Genomic DNA, 18389 nt, shown 5'->3' with positions numbered 1-18389 from the left:
TTCTCGAGCGATATCCCTTTTTTCGATACCGGCGTTCGAGTGGCAAATACAGGAGGGATCAGGGAGGTAGCACGCTGCAGCACGAGGGTGAGGGCGACGTGCGCAGCTCGTTGTACGATATCACACGTTCAGCAAGCGGCAGCTGTGTATAACATGATGGGAACTGCGGATAACCCGCAGCCTTTCCAGATTGTATGATTATGATATTTCCTCTTCATCTCGCCGCATCAGAACTCATCAACCCCTCCGCGAACTCGACTCTCTATTCACAAGGTACGGCGGAAGGCATCGCCGAATGTAAACAGGCCGTACGCCGCGAGCAACGACAGTACGATAGGCACAGGCTTCCGGAGCCGGATCGCCCGGGGGAACGCAGACCCACCCAGCACGACGGACGCGAGGAGACTCAGCTCAACGCCGTAGGGCTCGCTGGTGTCGATACGGTAGCCGCCGAGGCCGACTAGTGGAGAGATAGGGGGTCAGCGGAAATGCTGCTTTTGCCTCGGGCACAATCGCGGATGGCCAGAAAGAGTAAACAGAGCACAGAGATGACCTACAAAGAAGGCCGACCGCCGTCCCCGCGATCAAGCTGGGTTTGCTCTTGGTCTTCACATATCCAATGGCTCCACCGGTGGCCGTCAGCGCCGCGAGAATGTAGGAAGGGAGTTCAAGGCCCTACACGCAATGTTAGTGGCAGGAATCAACCGTAATTGTGTTTAGTGCATATACCATTTTGTATTGTAAATGAAGTCTGATGGTGAGTTGTTGATGTTGTTGCTGTTCTCCCTGACCTCGGACCCCGTGGAGGTGCGAGTCCCATTGAGCTTAGATGCCAGCTTACCGGAGCACGGAGCACGGCAGATGCCGAGGCCGAGGTGTGGGGTTGATCTCGTCATACGGGAGTGTAAATTACATGGTTACAAATACTTGGTTCCGAGCGAGAGTTCAGTTACTACATAGAATTGTACTCAAGAACTTCTACTTCAAACCGTATTCTCGGTTGGTCTAACGAGCTCTAACTCAAGGTAGTTTCCTCCGAGGTGGAATATAGAAAGGTGATGCTTCGCCTGATGTCGGCGATGACTAAAGAGTCAATGTTCCACAGACATTGGTGGGCCTGAGATTCCATTTATCATCAAACCCTCGAACACAAAACAATTTGAGCGCGGGGTCGGAAACACGGCAGTGGCGGCATGTGAAGAAAGTGCGGGCTTGAAACTCTCGCAGCATTGGGGCGGTATGTTGAGATGGAAGCGAGGCAGCGCCGCGGGGCTGTGCTGGCTGAACACCCACACCATGGAAGTACTGTTGTTACACAATGAAATCGGGCATAGCATCTCGGTGCCGATTAGCAAGGGTTGCATCTTCCACGAAAGACATTATGAGTTTCCTCCGAGACGGAAAGAAAGCTGATGTATGAATTAAAAAGATAGGTAAACCTCCACAGAAAAGAGAGCAGGCTCCAAGCTCGAGGGAGGCCTGCAATAATCCTCGCCAAGTCCAGGGTTGGAGCCGACAGATATCGTAGAATGTTCGGTCGCACAAATAATATCGCACCAAGCTAGAGAGTCTGAATCTCGGGGCACGGGGGCAGTTTATGATGCAAAGGGCAGAATGCCTTGCCTTCGATGCACCCGGAGATGTTGTGCAAGCGGTGACCCCCAACCTAGAAATTCCAGAATGCCTTGTCGAATGCAACCCCACCCCAAGTGCCCATACCCAGGCGGGAGCCAACAGGGCCCACATGCCGTGAACCGCGGGGTCTCCCCAATTCTGCCCATCATTCTGCCAGTCAGCAAACACCAGCACAGCCTCAATAAAGCTTCTTCAAGCCTCACACGCGCCAATCATGAGCTGCTCGATGCTTGTTAGAGGTTGACGGACAACAACTCGAGTCCAAGAGACTGCGGACCGAAAGCAAGAGTCTCGCCCCGACACGAGCGAATTGAAATTCCCGATTCACTACCTCTAGGCCTTGCTGCCTTGAGGCGGAACGGCGGGCATTCTCTTCCGTGGCTTTGAACGCGCGATTTCAACCCTTCGCAATTCGATATCACGTCGATGGGGGAGTTACACCGAGAAATCGGACAGCGACCTACTAGTACACGATAGGCATACCGTAGGCTCCGCTCCCGCCATTTCCATCTACTAAGGTAGGTAGTTAGCCCTGATTAGATGCCGGGCCATGCAGGTTGCCTCAGATAGCCCAACGTGCTCTCGTCAGTGAGAAAAGGGAAGGTATTGGAATCTGTAGGCAAGCGGTTTCCGTCGTGTGGTATTTCATCACCGTTTTACACATTTCTTCTCACTGCACCATCGGCCTCCCACGCTAGAATTTGGCGACCCAATTCTGCGTCTGTTGCCCGAACCCTTGAAGCGCCCGCTGGCAACTCACCTTACCTGGGCTAGGTCAGGGACCGCAGCCGCCCTGCGCCTCACCCCCATTTTTCCTCCTAGCGCCAAGCGAGGCGGCTCGAAGCCGTCGGCAGGGGCGTGACTTCGCGAAGCTGGGACTACTCAACTGGCTCCCCCTCACTACCATCCATTCCCTTACCTCGAACATATCCGACAAGACCTTGTTTCGTGGTTTTGTTCCCTGTGCCACTCTTTCTTCCTTCTTTTTTCTAGCTTCGGCTTGTCGAGCAAGAGCGTAACCGGTCACGGAGCAACCCAACCCCAGGGGAATTCTCAGCTCGTGCCTCACCCCGCCGCGCGCAGCCGCACCTGCCCATGATTGTCGCCTAATTCATTCTCCTTCCCCACGTCAAGAATCCGGGGACTGCGCACTGCATCCCACACCCTGCTCTCTGACAGAGCATCGGGGCGATCGCCCCCGGATACAATATATACCTATCCGCGCAGCCACTTGCATCTCCCGCTGCAGACATGTCGTCTTCGACTTATACCTTTTACCCCCCCGGGCCCGACACCGAGCAACAACCCCGCAATACCTCACCACAACTTCCCCAATACCTCAACCCCTTCTCACCACAGCTCGATAGCACCTCATCTTCTCCAGGGCTAAATGCCCACACGCCCGCCGACTCAATATCCACCCTTAGCGTCCACTACCAATCCAGCGAGTTCACAGAGGCAGAGGCAGACGATCCATTCTTCGGCGTTAGCTTCGACCCTCTTACCGGTGCTTCGCCATCTTTCCTTGACGACGACATCTTAACGTTTAATGACCACGCCCCGCTTACGGACGGCCTCGGTGTCCAAGTTGCGCCCTCCAGCACGCAGCATGCGCGCCCAGCCGTGCCCTACTTGCCCCTGAGCCCCGACAAGAGCCCTTCGTTACCTGGGGGTTCACCGAACGGGCAGTTCAAGGACGACGCGACCACGCGTGGCATATTTCCAGGCTTTACCCGGACTTCGATCGCGCCCCAAGACTTGTCGCTCACACACCAGTCCTCTCATGGGCAAGAGGGCACCCTCTCCGGTTTCCAGCTAACGCCGAAGACCAGCGACAGCACCAAATCGAGCGACGACGGCACTGCCCCGACTTCCGCCATGCGGAGTCCTCGTGTTACGGTCTCCCATTGGGATCGGGACTATTTCGGAGTATCCCATGCGCCGAACACCAACCAACCACAGGGTGACGGCACTCCCACCCTCTCGGCAGACCGCGATGGCACCGGCCGGTGGATCCCCAGCCAGACTACTGGGCAAGGCGGCTTGGATCCTACGGCCCGCTCCACCACCCAAGTCGAAAGTGTCAACGACCTGGCCGCCCAGCGAGATCTAGACGAGCGCAACCAGGAGGTCAATGAGTGGTTAAAAAGGTCACGTTCCCATTCCACTCCCCATCGCGGGGAGCAATCGATGGTTGCGCCACATGCGCCGAATAATGATGGCGAGGATGACAACATACCTGAACGAGAGATTTCTACGGGGGATAGGACAGAGAATAAACAGGTGCCCGGCCAAACATACTATGTCGAAACCGGAGGCGCACTCACCCACCAGGATTTAGAGATCATGCGCCAAGGTCGTGTATGGGAAGATGCGCCCTCCCCCTTCTCCATTTCCCAGTCAAACTCGACGTCATATCAGCCGGAAAGCTCTCAGGCCGCCATCGAGAAATATCAACGAATGTGCCGGGACAACGATTCCATCGTGTCGAGAGCTGCCACTTGGGGAACCCGACGACTCAGCTTGCCCAGCATCATGGATACTGAAATCCAAGTTGCCGGCAACCTCTTCAAGAAGCTATCGCTCAGCCGGGGGGATACGCGAAGGCCAAGTATCCTCCAAAATATCCGCGGCCTCGTAAGGAAGCCGAGCATCAACTCGGGCAAACGTAATCGTCCTGACCCCGACGATGCAAGCTCCTTCGTGACGGTGTCTTCCATAGAGAAGAAGGAAAACCAGGCCAAGCTCGCACCCCCAAGCCCAAAGCCGGGATGGTCCAGGAAACAAAGCGTGCCGAGCATCAACACCGCGTTTTTGGACGTTGGAAACAGGATCGCTTCTCTTGGCACGACCCATTCCCGAGCAAACTCCGTCAGCGCAACTCCCATCACGTCGCCCAAGAGCCCGAGCGGCCTTAACCTGAGCGTGAAGAAGCCACTCAACCGCCTTCGGAGCAAGTCGGAGACATCCGGCATCGTCGACTTGTGGAAGAGGAGTGGCGGGCCGCCGGTGCCCAACACCAAGGCGAATGCCCCCGATGCTGACGATGATGATGATGATGAGGACGATTTGTACGAAGACGGAGATATGCAGGACGAGTCGAACAACCTTATGGACGGCATTACACCGAACCTGGCGGGCTTCCAGCAGCATGTGCTGAAGCTAAACCCTCTCTTGGCCGATTCCAACAATTACTTGGTTGACCGCATCGCCCACCAGCAGTGCCACCGGTATAAGAACCTCTTGAACCTCAGGGTGAAGCACCTCCAGGCAGTCGCTGCCAGGAACTGCTCTTGTGGCTCCATGTGCGTCGCCATGGGCGGTAGCGCCAATATCTTGGATTCCAAGGGAGGGGAACGCGGCCTTGACCCCCTATCTGCAAGATACGACGGCTCGGATGGCGATATCACGCCGCTGGAGGGGACGATCAACCCCGAAAGCTTCCCCCAGGACATCCCTATGCCGCCAGTGGGCTCGTTGCCGGCCGAGCTCGAGTGCCAGCTTTGCTTCACGGCGAAGAAGTTCCAGAAACCCTCAGATTGGACCAAGCACGTGCACGAAGATGTTCAGCCTTTTACCTGCACATGGGACCGATGCAAGGAGCCCAAGATGTTCAAGAGGAAAGCCGATTGGGTCCGCCACGAGAATGAGGGACATCGCCATCTTGAATGGTGGACCTGCGACGTCGACGACTGTCGGCACAAGTGCTACCGCCGAGACAACTTCCTCCAACATCTCGTTCGTGAGCACAAGTTCATCGAGCCCAAAGTCAAGACCAAGGCTGCCCTGAAACGAGCCGCTGGAGGTATCGATCCGACCTGGGCAAGGGTGGAGCAATGCCATCAAGAGACTCGCGTGCAACCCCAAGACGAACCCTGCCGCTTCTGCCACAAGACGTTCCCGACGTGGAAGAAGCTGACGGTTCATTTGGCGAAGCACATGGAGCACATCAGTCTGCCGGTGCTCAAACTCGTGGCCAAGAAGGACCTCGATGAACACACCATCATCAGCCCCGTGCAAGAACCCCCTCCCCGTCAGTTCCCTCCCGCCCTCCCAGCCAGCTCGGATCAACGCCACTCCTTCGGTTCACAATCCGCAATGGGCCACGTCCCGATGCCCCGCCAGCCTGGCCCCATGGCCTATCCACAACAGACCCCGCCGCTGGGGATGTACCCCATCGCACCTCCTCCTCAAGGGTACCCGACGGCGAATCTCTATAGCCCCAACTTTGACGGCCTCGCCCACGGCATGGCCCAGGCGCAGATCAACATGTCGCCTATGACGCACCATCACCAGCACCAGAACCAACTCCACAACCAACACCAACACCAGCACCAGCACCACAGCTTCCAGAGCCTCAACTCGCAGGCCGCCTTCCCGAACATACCTGTCACGTCCTCTGCGGGGGCGTACATGTCGGCACCCCAGGCGAGTCCCAACTACATGGCGATGGCGCCGGACCTCGAACCCTTTCCGGCGCTGGATATGAATGCGCTGGGACTAGGGCTACAAGATCCGACGGGTGCGGCGGGACAGATGCAGTATGGTGCCGGTGGCGGTGGGCTGGTCGATCCCAACCTTGGGCTCGCGGTTGAACAGCAGCATCAACACCAACAGCAGCAGTTCACACCGCAGGGGTCGGTATCACCTTTCGTACGGTCGCCAAACGCGCAGCAGGGTGGCTTCTATCCCTAAAGTCGTTAAAAAGGAGATTGGGCGTTGAGGGGTTGGTGTTGTTTCGGTGTTCCGGTATCCCTCCTGATTCCGCGTTTCTTTTCTGTTACCATTCTTCACTCGCAGCTTGCGGCGTATACCCCATATTCTTCGTTGGATTCCTCCATTCACCTTGATTTGGATTGCGGCATTGGTTTCATTTCTTTTCATCTTGGCTCAGTGCGTTGGACACCTCGGGGAAAACATGACGGACGCATTGGATTTGAACGGGATGTGGTGTGCCCTGGTTTGGAAATAGAGATGTCTTGCGTTTTACTTGTGATGGTGTTTGGGGGTTATGCAATCCATAGACGAGCGCTTTCTTAACGGCATTTGATGGCTACGTTACAAGTATCCTCCTGTCTTCGAAGTGATGGCACAACTGGCATGTGACGTGAGTGTTGTGGTTACAAGGCGCCTGGCCTTCATGGGCACGGTTGTCTGTGCTTAAGCTGGCAGACGGGATGAACATTGATCTTGTCTCGAGATGCATTGAGATGCTTGGCCTGGCGTCGATCCGGAGATCGAGACTGGCCATAGTTTGGATGGTTTGCAGAATGCATTACTGCATGAAGATGGAAGGCATGGATTGGGAGATCTCTAATTTCTTTTCGGCCTCCGTGGGGGTGAGAGTCGTGGTGGTTGTTCACAGAGGGTCTAGGGTGTTCTTTCTGGATGCAACAACCCCATGACGATAAATGACTACAAACTGCGGATGTGTTAAGCGGGTGAGAACGGATGCGAAAGAACAATAACACAAGAAGCCTAGGGTTAAATAGATCGCTATCAATGATCCGCACCCTGGGGTCAGGCAGGATTCCCGGGATGGCGGATCCGCTGGCTCGGGAAGACGTTCCATGTTTGATCAACATTCAGAGTGTCGTCGTTTCCAGCCGCCCTTGCTGGGTGGGAGAAGAATCCCGAGGCGCTGGGGGTCTGTGATCGGAATGAGGGGTCTCACTCGCTGGCACCAGTGGCGTCATGATGTTGCGATGGATGCCAGGGTTTTGCGCGGGATGTTCATCAGGGGGTTCCTCTGATTGTACGAAGTATGGATGCTGTTAGATTACTTCGTGAACAGTCGCAACGAAATTCGAGATTGCCTTTTCTGCATTTGATGCCCGATAAATTTGATCAGTTGCCCGATACTACATTGCCGGCTTCCATCGACAGGAAGAGCCGTTCGTGATAAACTCGCAAATGCTCCCGCGGCTTCGATTTGTTGTTGATGCTCGATGTTTCTGCTTGGGGTTTCAGAAGCGTCGAAAAAGCGCTCCCAATGGCGCCGTCCCTCAGACAATTCAGAAGGCTCACAGCCAATCGACACCCACATAACCGCCCAAACGGGCAGCAGGGGTCTTCTCGTCAGCGCTTTCCTTGCCACTAACGTTTCAGACTGGCTGCTGTCTCTGCACTGGCAGGTGCGGGCCACATGCCAAGGAGAGTGTGCCAGTTGTCAAGCGTGAACTTTGTCTCAATTCCGCAACCTCGCTTCTCCCTCGTCCATCTCCTAAACGAGTCTCGAAGGCGATTTCTCCCAAACAGGGTTGGGTGACTGGCTTGGGAACTCCCGTTCGGCGGGTGATGCGTTTGCCAATCAATAGACATGGGTCCAACCTGTTTCCCCTCCCTTGCAGCACTGGATCTGTTCCGATTATGTGGATGCTGGCTGTGCATTCCTCGTTCGAGACTTTTCGGCGGCGTCGCCGTGTCGGGTTGCCCTGGAGTTGAGCAAGGGCTCCCTCCCTCCCTCCACCACCACCACGCGCTGCCATCTCCATTCCGTTTCAGATACCCGCGCTGGGTCCCTGCCACGCTTTCTTTCCCGGCTTTATCTTCTTCAAGCACCCCCCCTGTTCTCTTCTTTCTTCTGTTTATGCCTCTTTTTTTGGCACCTTTCCTATTCCTTTCAATTCTTAATGCCCCTTTCCTGCGTTTTGGCTGGTGCCAATCCGTGACTTCGACCTCAAGTTCTATTCAGGCTTGAGCGAGATACTCGGGCTTTCTCCCCTTTGAGGGGCCTTTTCTCTTTTGTCTCGACCTTTCCATTCGTTCCAGGTTGATCCTCGGCCGTATTGTTATGAGACGTTGACTGTCTTCTTTCCTAATTCTCGTTCAATTCTATTATTCCGCCGGTTCCGACGACATTATATCGAACGCTAGAGGCGAAAATCGAGTAGCAGATATTGGGTATCAGTGGACGAAAAGAGCGAATTTGGTGGTTGGATAAAAACGGCAGGACGACTGGAGCATCATATGGTCAAAGCAGGACAAGAACACCGCTCACCGACGACACCCGCTATCAGGACCGGAGAAACGACAAGGGATCAGGCGGAGATGAGGGGACTTGCTAGGGCCCTCCTGGCCGGGGCGCTCCTCGCCAGCGGAGTGTTGGGCCTGGATGTTCTCGAGACGGTCGGGTTCAGTTCCTGCAACACCAACGCTAGCGTTTCGGTGCAAAGGGTGAACATCAAGTACAACAACGAGAACAAGACAGTTACGTTCGACGTGGCAGGGACCAGCAACCGGGTACAGAATGTGACGGCCGTTCTCAACGTCACGGCATATGGCCAAGATATCTACTCGAACTCCTTCGATCCTTGCGATAAAGGCACATTTGTGCAGCAGCTCTGCCCTGGTACGTCACATACCATACTAAATTAAATGTGTGCAGCGGGAACTGACCGATTTAGTGCCCGCCGGTAGTTTCTCTGCAAAGGGGTCTCAGCAAATCCCCCCAGAGTTCGCCGACCTGGTCCCCGCGATTGCTTTCCAAGTCCCTGATATCGCGGCCATGGCCACTTTACAGCTCCGATCCAGGGAATCTGGCGAGAAGGTGGCCTGCATTCAGTCTCAAGTGACGAACGGCAAGACGACTAACGTGCCTGCCGTCTCGTACGTGGCAGCCGGCGTGGCGGGAGCGGCGCTGGTACTGACGGGCGTCTCGGCGGCGGGTGCCGCGTTTGCGGGAGGCAGCGCTGCAGCCGGTGGAGGCTCTGCGGCGGGCGGCATGGGTACCATCAGCCCTAGCTTCACCGAAGTGTTCGGATGGTTTCAGGGCATGGCCATGAACGGCATGATGTCGGTCGCCTATCCTGACGTCTACCGGAACTTTGCCAAAAACTTCGGCTTCTCGGCCGGTTTGATTCCCTGGACACAGCTCCAAGTGTCCATCGACGACTTTCGCGCTTCCACTGGAGGCAATCTAACAGAAAACAGCGTCGAGTTTCTGAAGAACGCCACCCTCGTATTCGATACCCCTTCTCAAACGGACGGCCAGGGCTCCCTCAAGAGAGCAATCCACCAGTTTGTGCATCTTGCCGCACGACAGATCGAGACAAGCGTCAACGGCACGGTTGACGAGACGGACGAGCTGAGCGGTGCGCCGGATTCGGTCCGCGTCGCGGTCTCGGGGATCCAGGGCTACGTGCAGCAGCTGAGCGTCCCGTCGGGCAACGCCTTCATGACGATCCTTCTTGTTGTCGCCATCGTCATCGCGGCGATTGTGGTGGGAGTCCTATTGGTCAAAGTTATTCTGGAATTCTGGGCTCTGTTCGGCAGCTTCCCCAAGGGGCTGGCGGGCTTCCGCAAGCACTATTGGGGCTCCATCGCGCGCGCCATCACCTCCCTGATCATGCTGTTGTACGGCGTTTGGGTGCTGTATTGCGTCTTTCAGTTCACCCGAGGAGATTCCTGGGCCGCCAAGGTGCTGGCCGGCGTCACTCTGTTCGCCTTCACCGCGATCCTTGCCTTCTTCTGCTGGAAGATCTGGAGCACGGCGCGCAAGCTCAAGAAGGCCGAGGGTGACGTTGGTTCTCTGTATGACGACAAGGACATCTGGGTCAAGTACAGCCTTTTTTACGAGTCGTATCGCCGCGATTACTGGTGGATCTTCGTACCCACCATCATCTACATGTTCGCCAAGGGCTGCATTATCGCAGGAGCAGACGGCCATGGCATGATACAAGCGAGCGCGCAGCTCATCGTTGAGGGTATCATGTTGATCCTTCTCCTATGGAGCCGCCCATACGAGCGCCGCTCAGGCAACATTATCAACGTCACCATCCAGGTGGTGCGCGTTCTGTCGGTGGTGTGCATCTTGGTGTTCGTGGAGGAGTTTGGCATCGCCCAGACGACCAAAACCGTCACCGGCGTGGTGCTCATCGCGGTGCAATCCGCATTGACGGGGATCCTGGCCATCCTCATCGCGTGGAACGCCATCATCGCCTGCTGCAAGCAGAACCCGCACCGCAAGCGCCGCAAGGAGATGGGTAAGCTCTTGTCCTCGTCTCTCTATCATACCCCCCACAAAGCTAACTCAACTACCACTCCCCAGAAAAAGTCCAGCGCGACACGCTCACCCCCCTCGACGCGCGCAACTCACTCCTACTCGACCGCTCCAAGACGGCCGAGTCGGACGTCTCCTCGTCCCTCTCCCTCTCCAAGACGGGCTTTGCGCCGCTCGTCTCGGTCGAGACGGAAAAGTCGGCCGCTGCCCGCGCAACGGCACCGGAACGGTACAGCGGCGGCAGCGCTACCAACGACAACAACAACAACAACGGCAACAACGGCAGGCTGTCTTCCAACCCCATGTTTGCGCCCCGCGCCCCGAGCGGCGGTTCCTTCAGCGGGTCCTTCACCAGGGCGCTTACGCCGAACACGGCGGTTGTGGGGTTGGCGGTGTCGGGCCCGCCGCCGCCGGGAGGGCAAGGGATGAATCCGAGTCGGGAGAACTTGGTGATGGGGGCTGCTCCCCTTGGTGGTGGTGGGATGAGCGGTGGAGGGGATATGCGGCAGCCGACGTTGCCGGATTTGGGGGGTGGGTATGGAGGGTTTGGGGGGTATGGGGGGCAGGCGCAAGGGGGGTATGCGGCTGCGCGAGGGCCGGGGCAGGGGCAGGGAGGGGGAGGGTATGGGGGCTATGGGGGTTATAGGGGGCCGTATGGGAGGTATTGAGCGGGCGGGTGTGGCCGGAATTTGGTGATGTTGAGGGGTTGGAACTGCATATATGTGACGATGGCTTAGCCTACAGATGTACTATATATATTATTATTCATACTCCGCTATGCCCTAGGGCGTGCCGGACCCTCTGCTATTTAGTGTACAGGAAAACCGTGCCCTCCCGGGCCGGGTGAAAAACCCCTACCAACAATCAAGGAACGATGCGTTCTGGTGAGTCTACGTATACAAAGAGAGGAGGCCTCCTGGCCTCCGAACGGGGGCGCTTCAGGCCGCCGTTTCCAGCTCGAGCCTCCTGGCCAAGCTGTACATCGGCAGCCTCCCCGAGTCCATCAGCCAGTCGAGGATCCTCCTCGCAAGCCGTGCAGTCGTGGGATTGATACCGTGTAGAACTGAGTAAAAGTCCCGTCGTGTCCGAATTCCAGTTCTCTCCCATCTTCGAGTCAACGGTGGGGCCAAACACCACACTACCAGGTGTTCGGCAGTCTCTCGTCCCTCGCCACACTCGCAGGCAGGCGTCAGAACCTCCGGGACTTCCCGTGTAAACAAGTAGTCCCGTAAGCCTATTGCTCCCGTCCGGATTTGAATGAGCAGTGAGCTTTTCGCCTTGCTGAGACCGTCATGCCTCCTTAGGGTTTCGTTCCGGAATAGCGTCTCCCGCTGATGGTCAAAGTCGTCCGCCGGCCTGGTGATTGCTCTGCCGTCCCGTTCCTTTAACCACCTCGCTCTCCAGGCCTCTTCTACTGCCTTGTCCGTATCTACGGTTCCCCCCGTCCAGCGCATGATCGTGCCCGCGGCTCTCTCTACCGCCGTGGGCCCTTGAGGTCTCAAGGTTCGCGGTCGGCCCCTGTTGCCCCTCCTCGAGTTGAGTCTCTGCTGTATCTTGCGGCAGGCGGTAAGGATAACGCTCCCCGCCGTCTTCTTGCCGCCTTGGCCGTCGTCCAGATCGGGTTGTTGGAGTCGGTTTTCGAAATCTGCAAGCCGTTTGTTTAGGTATAAGTCCAATGGTGGTACCCACGTCTCTGTCTCGAGGTTACGGATGGGGGTAGACTTAAAGGCTCCCGCCACAATCCTCAGGCTCTTGTTCTGGGCCTTCCCGAGGGCCTTGGTGATGCCTTTCTTCACCGGTTCGCCTCCCACATCCGTGGGAATGTGGAACGACGATGCGCCATAGGCCAGCGCTGACCGGATGCACTTTGTGTACACCTCTCGCGCTTTGGCTAGCCCCAGTCCCCACGTCGATGCCGCTAGCCTCGACAGGGCATAGCTCTGGGTCCTCAGCTTCTTCTCCACCGCCGCAAGGTGGGCTTTCCAGTTGAGCTTCCGGTCCAGCCAGACTCCCAGGAACCTGGCAGACTCCTTCGGTCTGACGGGGCTGGTGCCTCCCCCTGGGTTAGTGAGTTCCAGCTGGTTTGTCCACTGCCGTCGTCCCTTGTTGAAATGGATCAGTTCGCTCTTTTCCGGGGCAAACTTCATCCCCCGACTGTCCGCCCATCGCATGCATGTTTCCCACGCCGCCTCCAGTTGCCGGACGTTGGCCTCGGGGTTTCGACCAAACACCAGGAGGTTGGTGTCATCCGCAAACCCCGTTATAGCCAAGTGAGGGTGCTCGTCTTTTAGCTGCTTGTATAATGAGGAAATATAGAGGATGAAGAGAACAGGGGAAAGGGGTGAGCCTTGGGGGACCCCTGCCCGAATTGCCGTCGGTGCCGCCGTCTTGCCGTCGAAAAGATGTACTATATACCTACCTGTTATGAAGATATGAAGCCAGGCTTGGGAGGGTAGAAACAAAAGTGCCCTTTAAAACGTATTAAAATGTCCACATATTTCCGCTCTTGACGTTAACATGAGACAGAAGCGCTCGCCGCGACCAAGTGCGGGATCTCTAGGTGCACACTGTGCTTTCTGTTCTCTTCAAGGCATTTCGGGTGTGACAGGGCCCTGAAACTGAGGGGCAGCACAGTGGGAAAATGGCACGTTGGTCGCCCAATGACCTCACACTCGCCAGTTGGAGCCCTCCCTCAACTCCATCTCGACATCACCAACTTTGTCGAGTTCAACGGCGTCCCACAACTATCGCAATCCACCAGGTCTCAGTTGTGTCCTGCTCGGCCTTTTGGTAGATTTTCTGACCACCCCTCACATCAATCGCCTCCTCAAATCCCCCACCATCCTCAACTCAAACGAAACCCATGGCCAACCTTGCTCATTAACCTTCCTGGCTTTCTCCCTTTGTCAACCCCCAGATCATGAACGACCTCCAAAAGAAGTGGGCCAAAGCAAAGATCACCAGCTCCATGCACACCATGGCGCCCCCGCCGCTCTCTGGGTTAAACGAGCTTGACGAGGACTACAGCACGGGCTATGTACCCAACACCCCGCAAGACGACGACTCGTCTTCTGCGTCGTCCATGTCATCCACGGGCACCGTCATTCCCTCGCCGGGAAGGGCGCTGTTTGCTCGGCCACAGGGGTACATCCATCCCCTTGTCATACATTGCATACACCTAATAAATTAATGCATACAACCGTCACAAGTGCGCAAATCTAATATGTGTTGTAGATTCGCTAGCCGCTCTCTTGACCCGATCCCATGGACAACATATTTTGAGCGCGAATTGTTTCTCCCGGCTCCCGACGGTTCTATTACTTATCACGCCTACCTAACTTCCCCTGCACCTGGGTCAGGGCCAGGTAAACCTGGCGGGCCGTTGTTTGTCTCGCACCATGGCGCCGGCAGTTCGGGCTTGTCCTTTGCGGTGCTAGGAGCCGAGATCAGGAAACGTCTTCCCGGGGCGGGGATCTTGTCACTCGACGCGAGAGGGCACGGGTTGACCATCACCCCGTCCAAGGTCCCGGGTGAAGGGGAAGGGGAGGCCGGGGACGACAACTCACCGGACCTCTCGCTCACCACCCTCGCGACCGACCTCCTCGCCGTGCTGACCCTCACACAAACCGCCATGCACTGGCCCTCGCTACCGCCCATCATACTAGTAGGCCACTCCCTCGGCGGCGCGGTAGTGACCGAGTTTGCGTCTGTCCTTCTCCCCGGCACAAAACCGACCCCCAGGACAGCCACAACATCCACCACAACAACCACCATCCCCCCAACAGCCACCAAACCACCCCCCTCAACAACCACCCCCTTCTCAGACGGCACATTCCCCCACCCCACCACCACCACCCCCAACCCCAACCCCAACCCCACCCCAGGTCCCAGCAGTAACATCGACATCCTCGGCTACGCAGTCCTCGACGTCGTCGAGGGCTCCGCCATCGACGCCCTGCAGAGCATGCACGCCTACCTGGCGACGCGGCCCGCCGGGTTCGAGTCGCTGCGCGACGCCGTCGACTGGCATGTGCGGTCGCGCACGGTGCGCAATGCGGTGAGTGCAAGGGCGAGCGTGCCGGGGCTGTTGGTGCACTTCGAGGAGAAGAGGGTGGTGGAGGGGGTGCAGGGGGTGGAGGGGGAGGGGGATGGGGTGGGTGGTGGTGGTGGGTTGGGGGAGGGGATGGAGGGGGTTGAGCGGGAGGGTGGGGATAGGGGGGAGGTGAAAGGGGGTGGGGCTGGGAGTGGGAGTGGAAGTGGCATCGGACGGAAGAACGGGAAAGGGAATAAACCGTGGCGGTGGCGGACCGACCTGGGCAAGACACAGCCCTTCTGGGAGGGCTGGTTCACCGGCCTGAGCAAGAAGTTCCTCACGGGGAGGGGCGGCAAGATGCTGCTGCTCGCTGGGACGGACAGGCTGGATACTGAGCTGACTATCGGGCAGATGCAGGGTATGCTACGTCTCTCTACCTTCCCTCGACCTCTCCTTGTGAAAGCATAACTAACTGGTGACTGCCCTCTACAGGCAAGTATGCCCTCCAAGTCTTTCCCGAGGCCGGCCACTTCATCCACGAGGACCTACCCGAGAAGACGGCGATTGCGCTGGTCGACTTCCACCGACGGAATGACCGCAGTGCATTGGTGCTGCCGCCCAAGGTGTCTGATTTGCTAGCACAGGGGAAGAGAGTATGATTTGGTTAAAGGGGTGGGTGTATTCCTTGCCCCTGATTTGGGTGGCATAGACGGTCGGTGGTTCGTACACAAGTTGGGAGATACCAGTGACATAATATCAACATGGCAATTATTCAGAGCTGCGAAACGGAATCTTGATTTCTACTAGCCCCCGATCTACTCTGCCCGCCTCGCACACCAGGATATCATTCCAACCACAACCTTAAAATGCCATTCATGTCCGTACGCCAGCCGACCGCTACCTATGCCAAAAATGCGTAAAACATACATCCTATTATTACACCGCAACAGACGCCGCCGCTACAACAGGCCCCAGCCCCGGCTCCAGCTCCGGTTCCGGCTCCGCCACCTCCAGCCTCTTGGCCGGCTCCTCCTTCACCTCCTCCCTCTTCCGCTTCTTCGACTCCTGATCGTTCTGTTGCTGTTGACCCTTATTCTTCTGCTTCGGGCCAGGCCGGACCTCAAACTCGCCCAGCCCCAGCAACCGGTCCGTCTCCCGCGCCTTTTCCTTCATTCCCTCCAGCCCGAGCGTGTCGACGTACTCCACATACGACCGGCACTTGTGCAGGCCCCTGTGCACGGACGCCTTGCCGGGCACCATCTGCGCCAGCAGGAACTTGGTGTTGGCCACCTTGTTCTCCACCTCCATCGCGTACCGCAGGTACTTCTCCGTCGTCTCCTGCCAGGTTGCCATCCCCCCCTCGGCGCCGCTCCGGAAACAGCTCGGGTTCCTCTCGGCCGCCGTCGCGATCATCGCCCCGTCCACCCCAAACTCCTCCACCAGCGCGTCCGCCTGGTCCCGGCCCTCCACATCCCCATTCATCAGACACGCCACCCCCGCCTCATGGCACACCTCCCGCACCATACGCAGCTGCCCCCGAATCGCACGCTCCCGGGGCCGCATCGGCGTAGTGCGGCAGTGGACCGTCAGCCCCGTAATACCGGTGCGCACGAGACGGCGCACGAGCGCCTCCGTCTCGGCAGCCGTTTCCAGCAGGCGGATCTTGACGCTGACGCCGAGGCCGCAGGTCGGGGTGATCTCGCGCACGAGGGCCTCGAGGATGGCCGCGAGCTTCTCGGGGGTGCGCAGCAGCGCGGCGCCCATGCCGCCCGACACGCTGAACGGCTTCGGGCAGCCCGCGTTGACGTCGATCCCCGCCACGTCGGCCGCCACGAACCGCGCAGCCGCCACGGCGCGGGCGGCGTCCGCGGTGCCGAGCTGGAAGATCAGTTTGCCTTTTTCGCGGGTCGGGTCGAGCCGGTAGATGACGGATTCGGTTACGCCGTTGGTGTTTTCGTTGTTGTTGGCTGGGCTGTAGGAGTGGGAGGGCTGGCGGGTGTACTCGATCATGTTTGTGCGTGGGTTGACGCGGCGTGCGGCACCGATGAGGGAGTGGTCGACTGTTTCGGGGCCTGGAGGGGGTTTGGGTTAGTTGAGTTGATGATGTGGGAGTTGATGGGACGACAGGAAACGAACCCCATACTAGATCGGCGCCGTAGTGCAGTGCGAGGAGGCGCGAAGGCAGTTCGCCGGAGCGAACCATGGGCGCGAGGACTAGTTTGCCGCGATAGTCGACGCCCCGGGGTGGGATGGGGACACGCGGGAGTGTCATTGGGGCAGGGATTGGGGCGGTTGACGGGGCATTTGCCGTTGCAGAAGTTGTCGCTGCTGCCTCCTCAGTGGTAGCCATGGTTCTGATGCTTCGAAGTCCGCGCAGAAAGCGGGCAGTTCGAAACATCCCAATGTTGAAAGAGAGCGATGGTGGGGGTTGAGTCAAAATTACCAAGGTAGTACCGAGGGTGCATGCAAGGTGGGATGGATTTCGGTATTGTGACCAAGAAATTCAATGAGAAATTCTTATCTTATCGGAGCCTGAGGTGCCAAGCACGTGCCAAGCAGCCTTGCAGGCTTAATATCAGCCCTAACCCTCTTTCTTCAACACCGTTTTCCCCCTCGCTCTCTGGCCAAAAAAAGACGAACTCCAAATGGAGGTGCCCCAAAACCTTGGACCGTAGGAAAGAAAAGAAAGCCATTCGAAAGCCCAAAGGGTTCTTTTTGTTTGATCCGGTTTTTGTGACGAGCGAGCGAGGAATAGAGGCACAAAGGCTCAAATGATCCCACTCAATTACGTGAATCTAAAGCTAAAGAGAAGAAAAGAAAAGAAAAGAATCAAGATACAGGATTCGCACAACTGTGGGAAAACACAGGTGGGAGGCGCACAGACCATCACTCGGGTTGCGGCCAGGGTTAGGGTTAGAACATGCCGTCACAGTTTTGTTTCTTCTATTTATTTTGCTTTGTTTTTTTTCCCTCTTCTTTTTCTTTTTTTTTTTTCTTTTTTCTTTTCAATTCTTCCTCTTTTCTTGATTATTGCTCCTCCCCTTTCGAGTTCAGCTTTTTGTGGCCAGAGAGTGCCCCTTTCCACATTCCACATGGCAGTGGATGTTGTCAACGTTAAAGTGGATGTGGCCAAGTTTTGTCTGTTGCGTTGATCGGTTTGTAATATCAAACCTATTCGATGTTTACATTTTATCCTATTCGTCCATCTTAGAAGCCATGCGCTGAAACGAAATCCTTCACATGCTCTTCGGTCCCGTGTCTTCCCAACTCCCCCTGCTGTCCATACCTAAACCCAAACCCATCCATACCCATATTTCGCACCCATGCCCAGACCCTGTGGTCGAGGCCGGATGAAAATCCAGCTAATTATAAGCCGGCAAAGACCGCAGAGCATCGATAGTTGGCGCACCTATTGAAAATGTCCCGCGTGCCCATGTTTCCTTCCCCGCGCTGCGTCATGGCACAGAGCCCCGCGCCATTCCCTGGAGGTGAGGTCGGATGCACTCGTGGTCATCGCGGCGATTGGAAAAGCGTCAAGAAACGTGGCATAACGGTGGACCGCAGCAATCATTGGCGTTAAACGCGGCAAACAGCAAATCTCGACTCCATGGAATTGATCGCCAGTGGATGTCTCATTGCGAGGCCGTTGGCTGTGTTGCCTCTAACTAGTGGTGTCTCTGATCCATTTGTCGCACTAGCAATGCTTGATCGGAGAAATAA

General features: G+C 57.0%; 4 protein-coding genes across 4 annotated transcripts; 2 read left to right on the top strand and 2 right to left on the bottom strand.

Annotated features, from left to right (window-relative positions):
• Window positions 1-266: 266 nt before the first annotated feature.
• Window positions 267-2445, bottom strand: F5144DRAFT_598173 (transmembrane proteins 14C-domain-containing protein; the record flags this gene model as incomplete). The annotated part of the gene is made up of 3 exons (XM_066790918.1): window positions 267-460; window positions 558-675; window positions 2401-2445. 3 exons carry the CDS (start codon window positions 2443-2445, stop codon window positions 267-269), a joined length of 357 nt encoding a protein of 118 aa, XP_066649041.1.
• Window positions 2446-2886: 441 nt separating this feature from the next.
• Window positions 2887-6330, top strand: F5144DRAFT_477805 (uncharacterized protein; the record flags this gene model as incomplete). The annotated part of the gene is made up of 2 exons (XM_066785066.1): window positions 2887-5111; window positions 5697-6330. The coding sequence occupies 2 exons, from the start codon at window positions 2887-2889 to the stop codon at window positions 6328-6330; spliced, it is 2859 nt and encodes a 952-aa protein (XP_066649040.1).
• A 2355-nt stretch (window positions 6331-8685) lies between these two features.
• Window positions 8686-11332, top strand: F5144DRAFT_543747 (uncharacterized protein; the record flags this gene model as incomplete). Its single annotated transcript, XM_066787265.1, has 4 exons — window positions 8686-8986; window positions 9042-10619; window positions 10685-11167; window positions 11283-11332. The coding sequence occupies 4 exons, from the start codon at window positions 8686-8688 to the stop codon at window positions 11330-11332; spliced, it is 2412 nt and encodes an 803-aa protein (XP_066649039.1).
• Window positions 11333-13966: 2634 nt separating this feature from the next.
• F5144DRAFT_477796 (uncharacterized protein) lies at window positions 13967-17019 on the bottom strand (the record flags this gene model as incomplete). The annotated part of the gene is made up of 5 exons (XM_066785065.1): window positions 13967-14437; window positions 14949-15039; window positions 15215-15304; window positions 15610-16741; window positions 16806-17019. 5 exons carry the CDS (start codon window positions 17017-17019, stop codon window positions 13967-13969), a joined length of 1998 nt encoding a protein of 665 aa, XP_066649038.1.
• Window positions 17020-18389: the final 1370 nt, after the last annotated feature.

Source organism: Chaetomium tenue, assembly GCF_020726465.1.
Source record: "Chaetomium tenue strain MPI-SDFR-AT-0079 chromosome Unknown F5144scaffold_1, whole genome shotgun sequence".
Lineage (NCBI taxonomy): Eukaryota > Fungi > Ascomycota > Sordariomycetes > Sordariales > Chaetomiaceae > Chaetomium > Chaetomium tenue.
The sequence above is the reverse complement of the archived record's forward strand: the minus strand, read 5'-3'. Positions and strand labels throughout refer to the sequence as shown.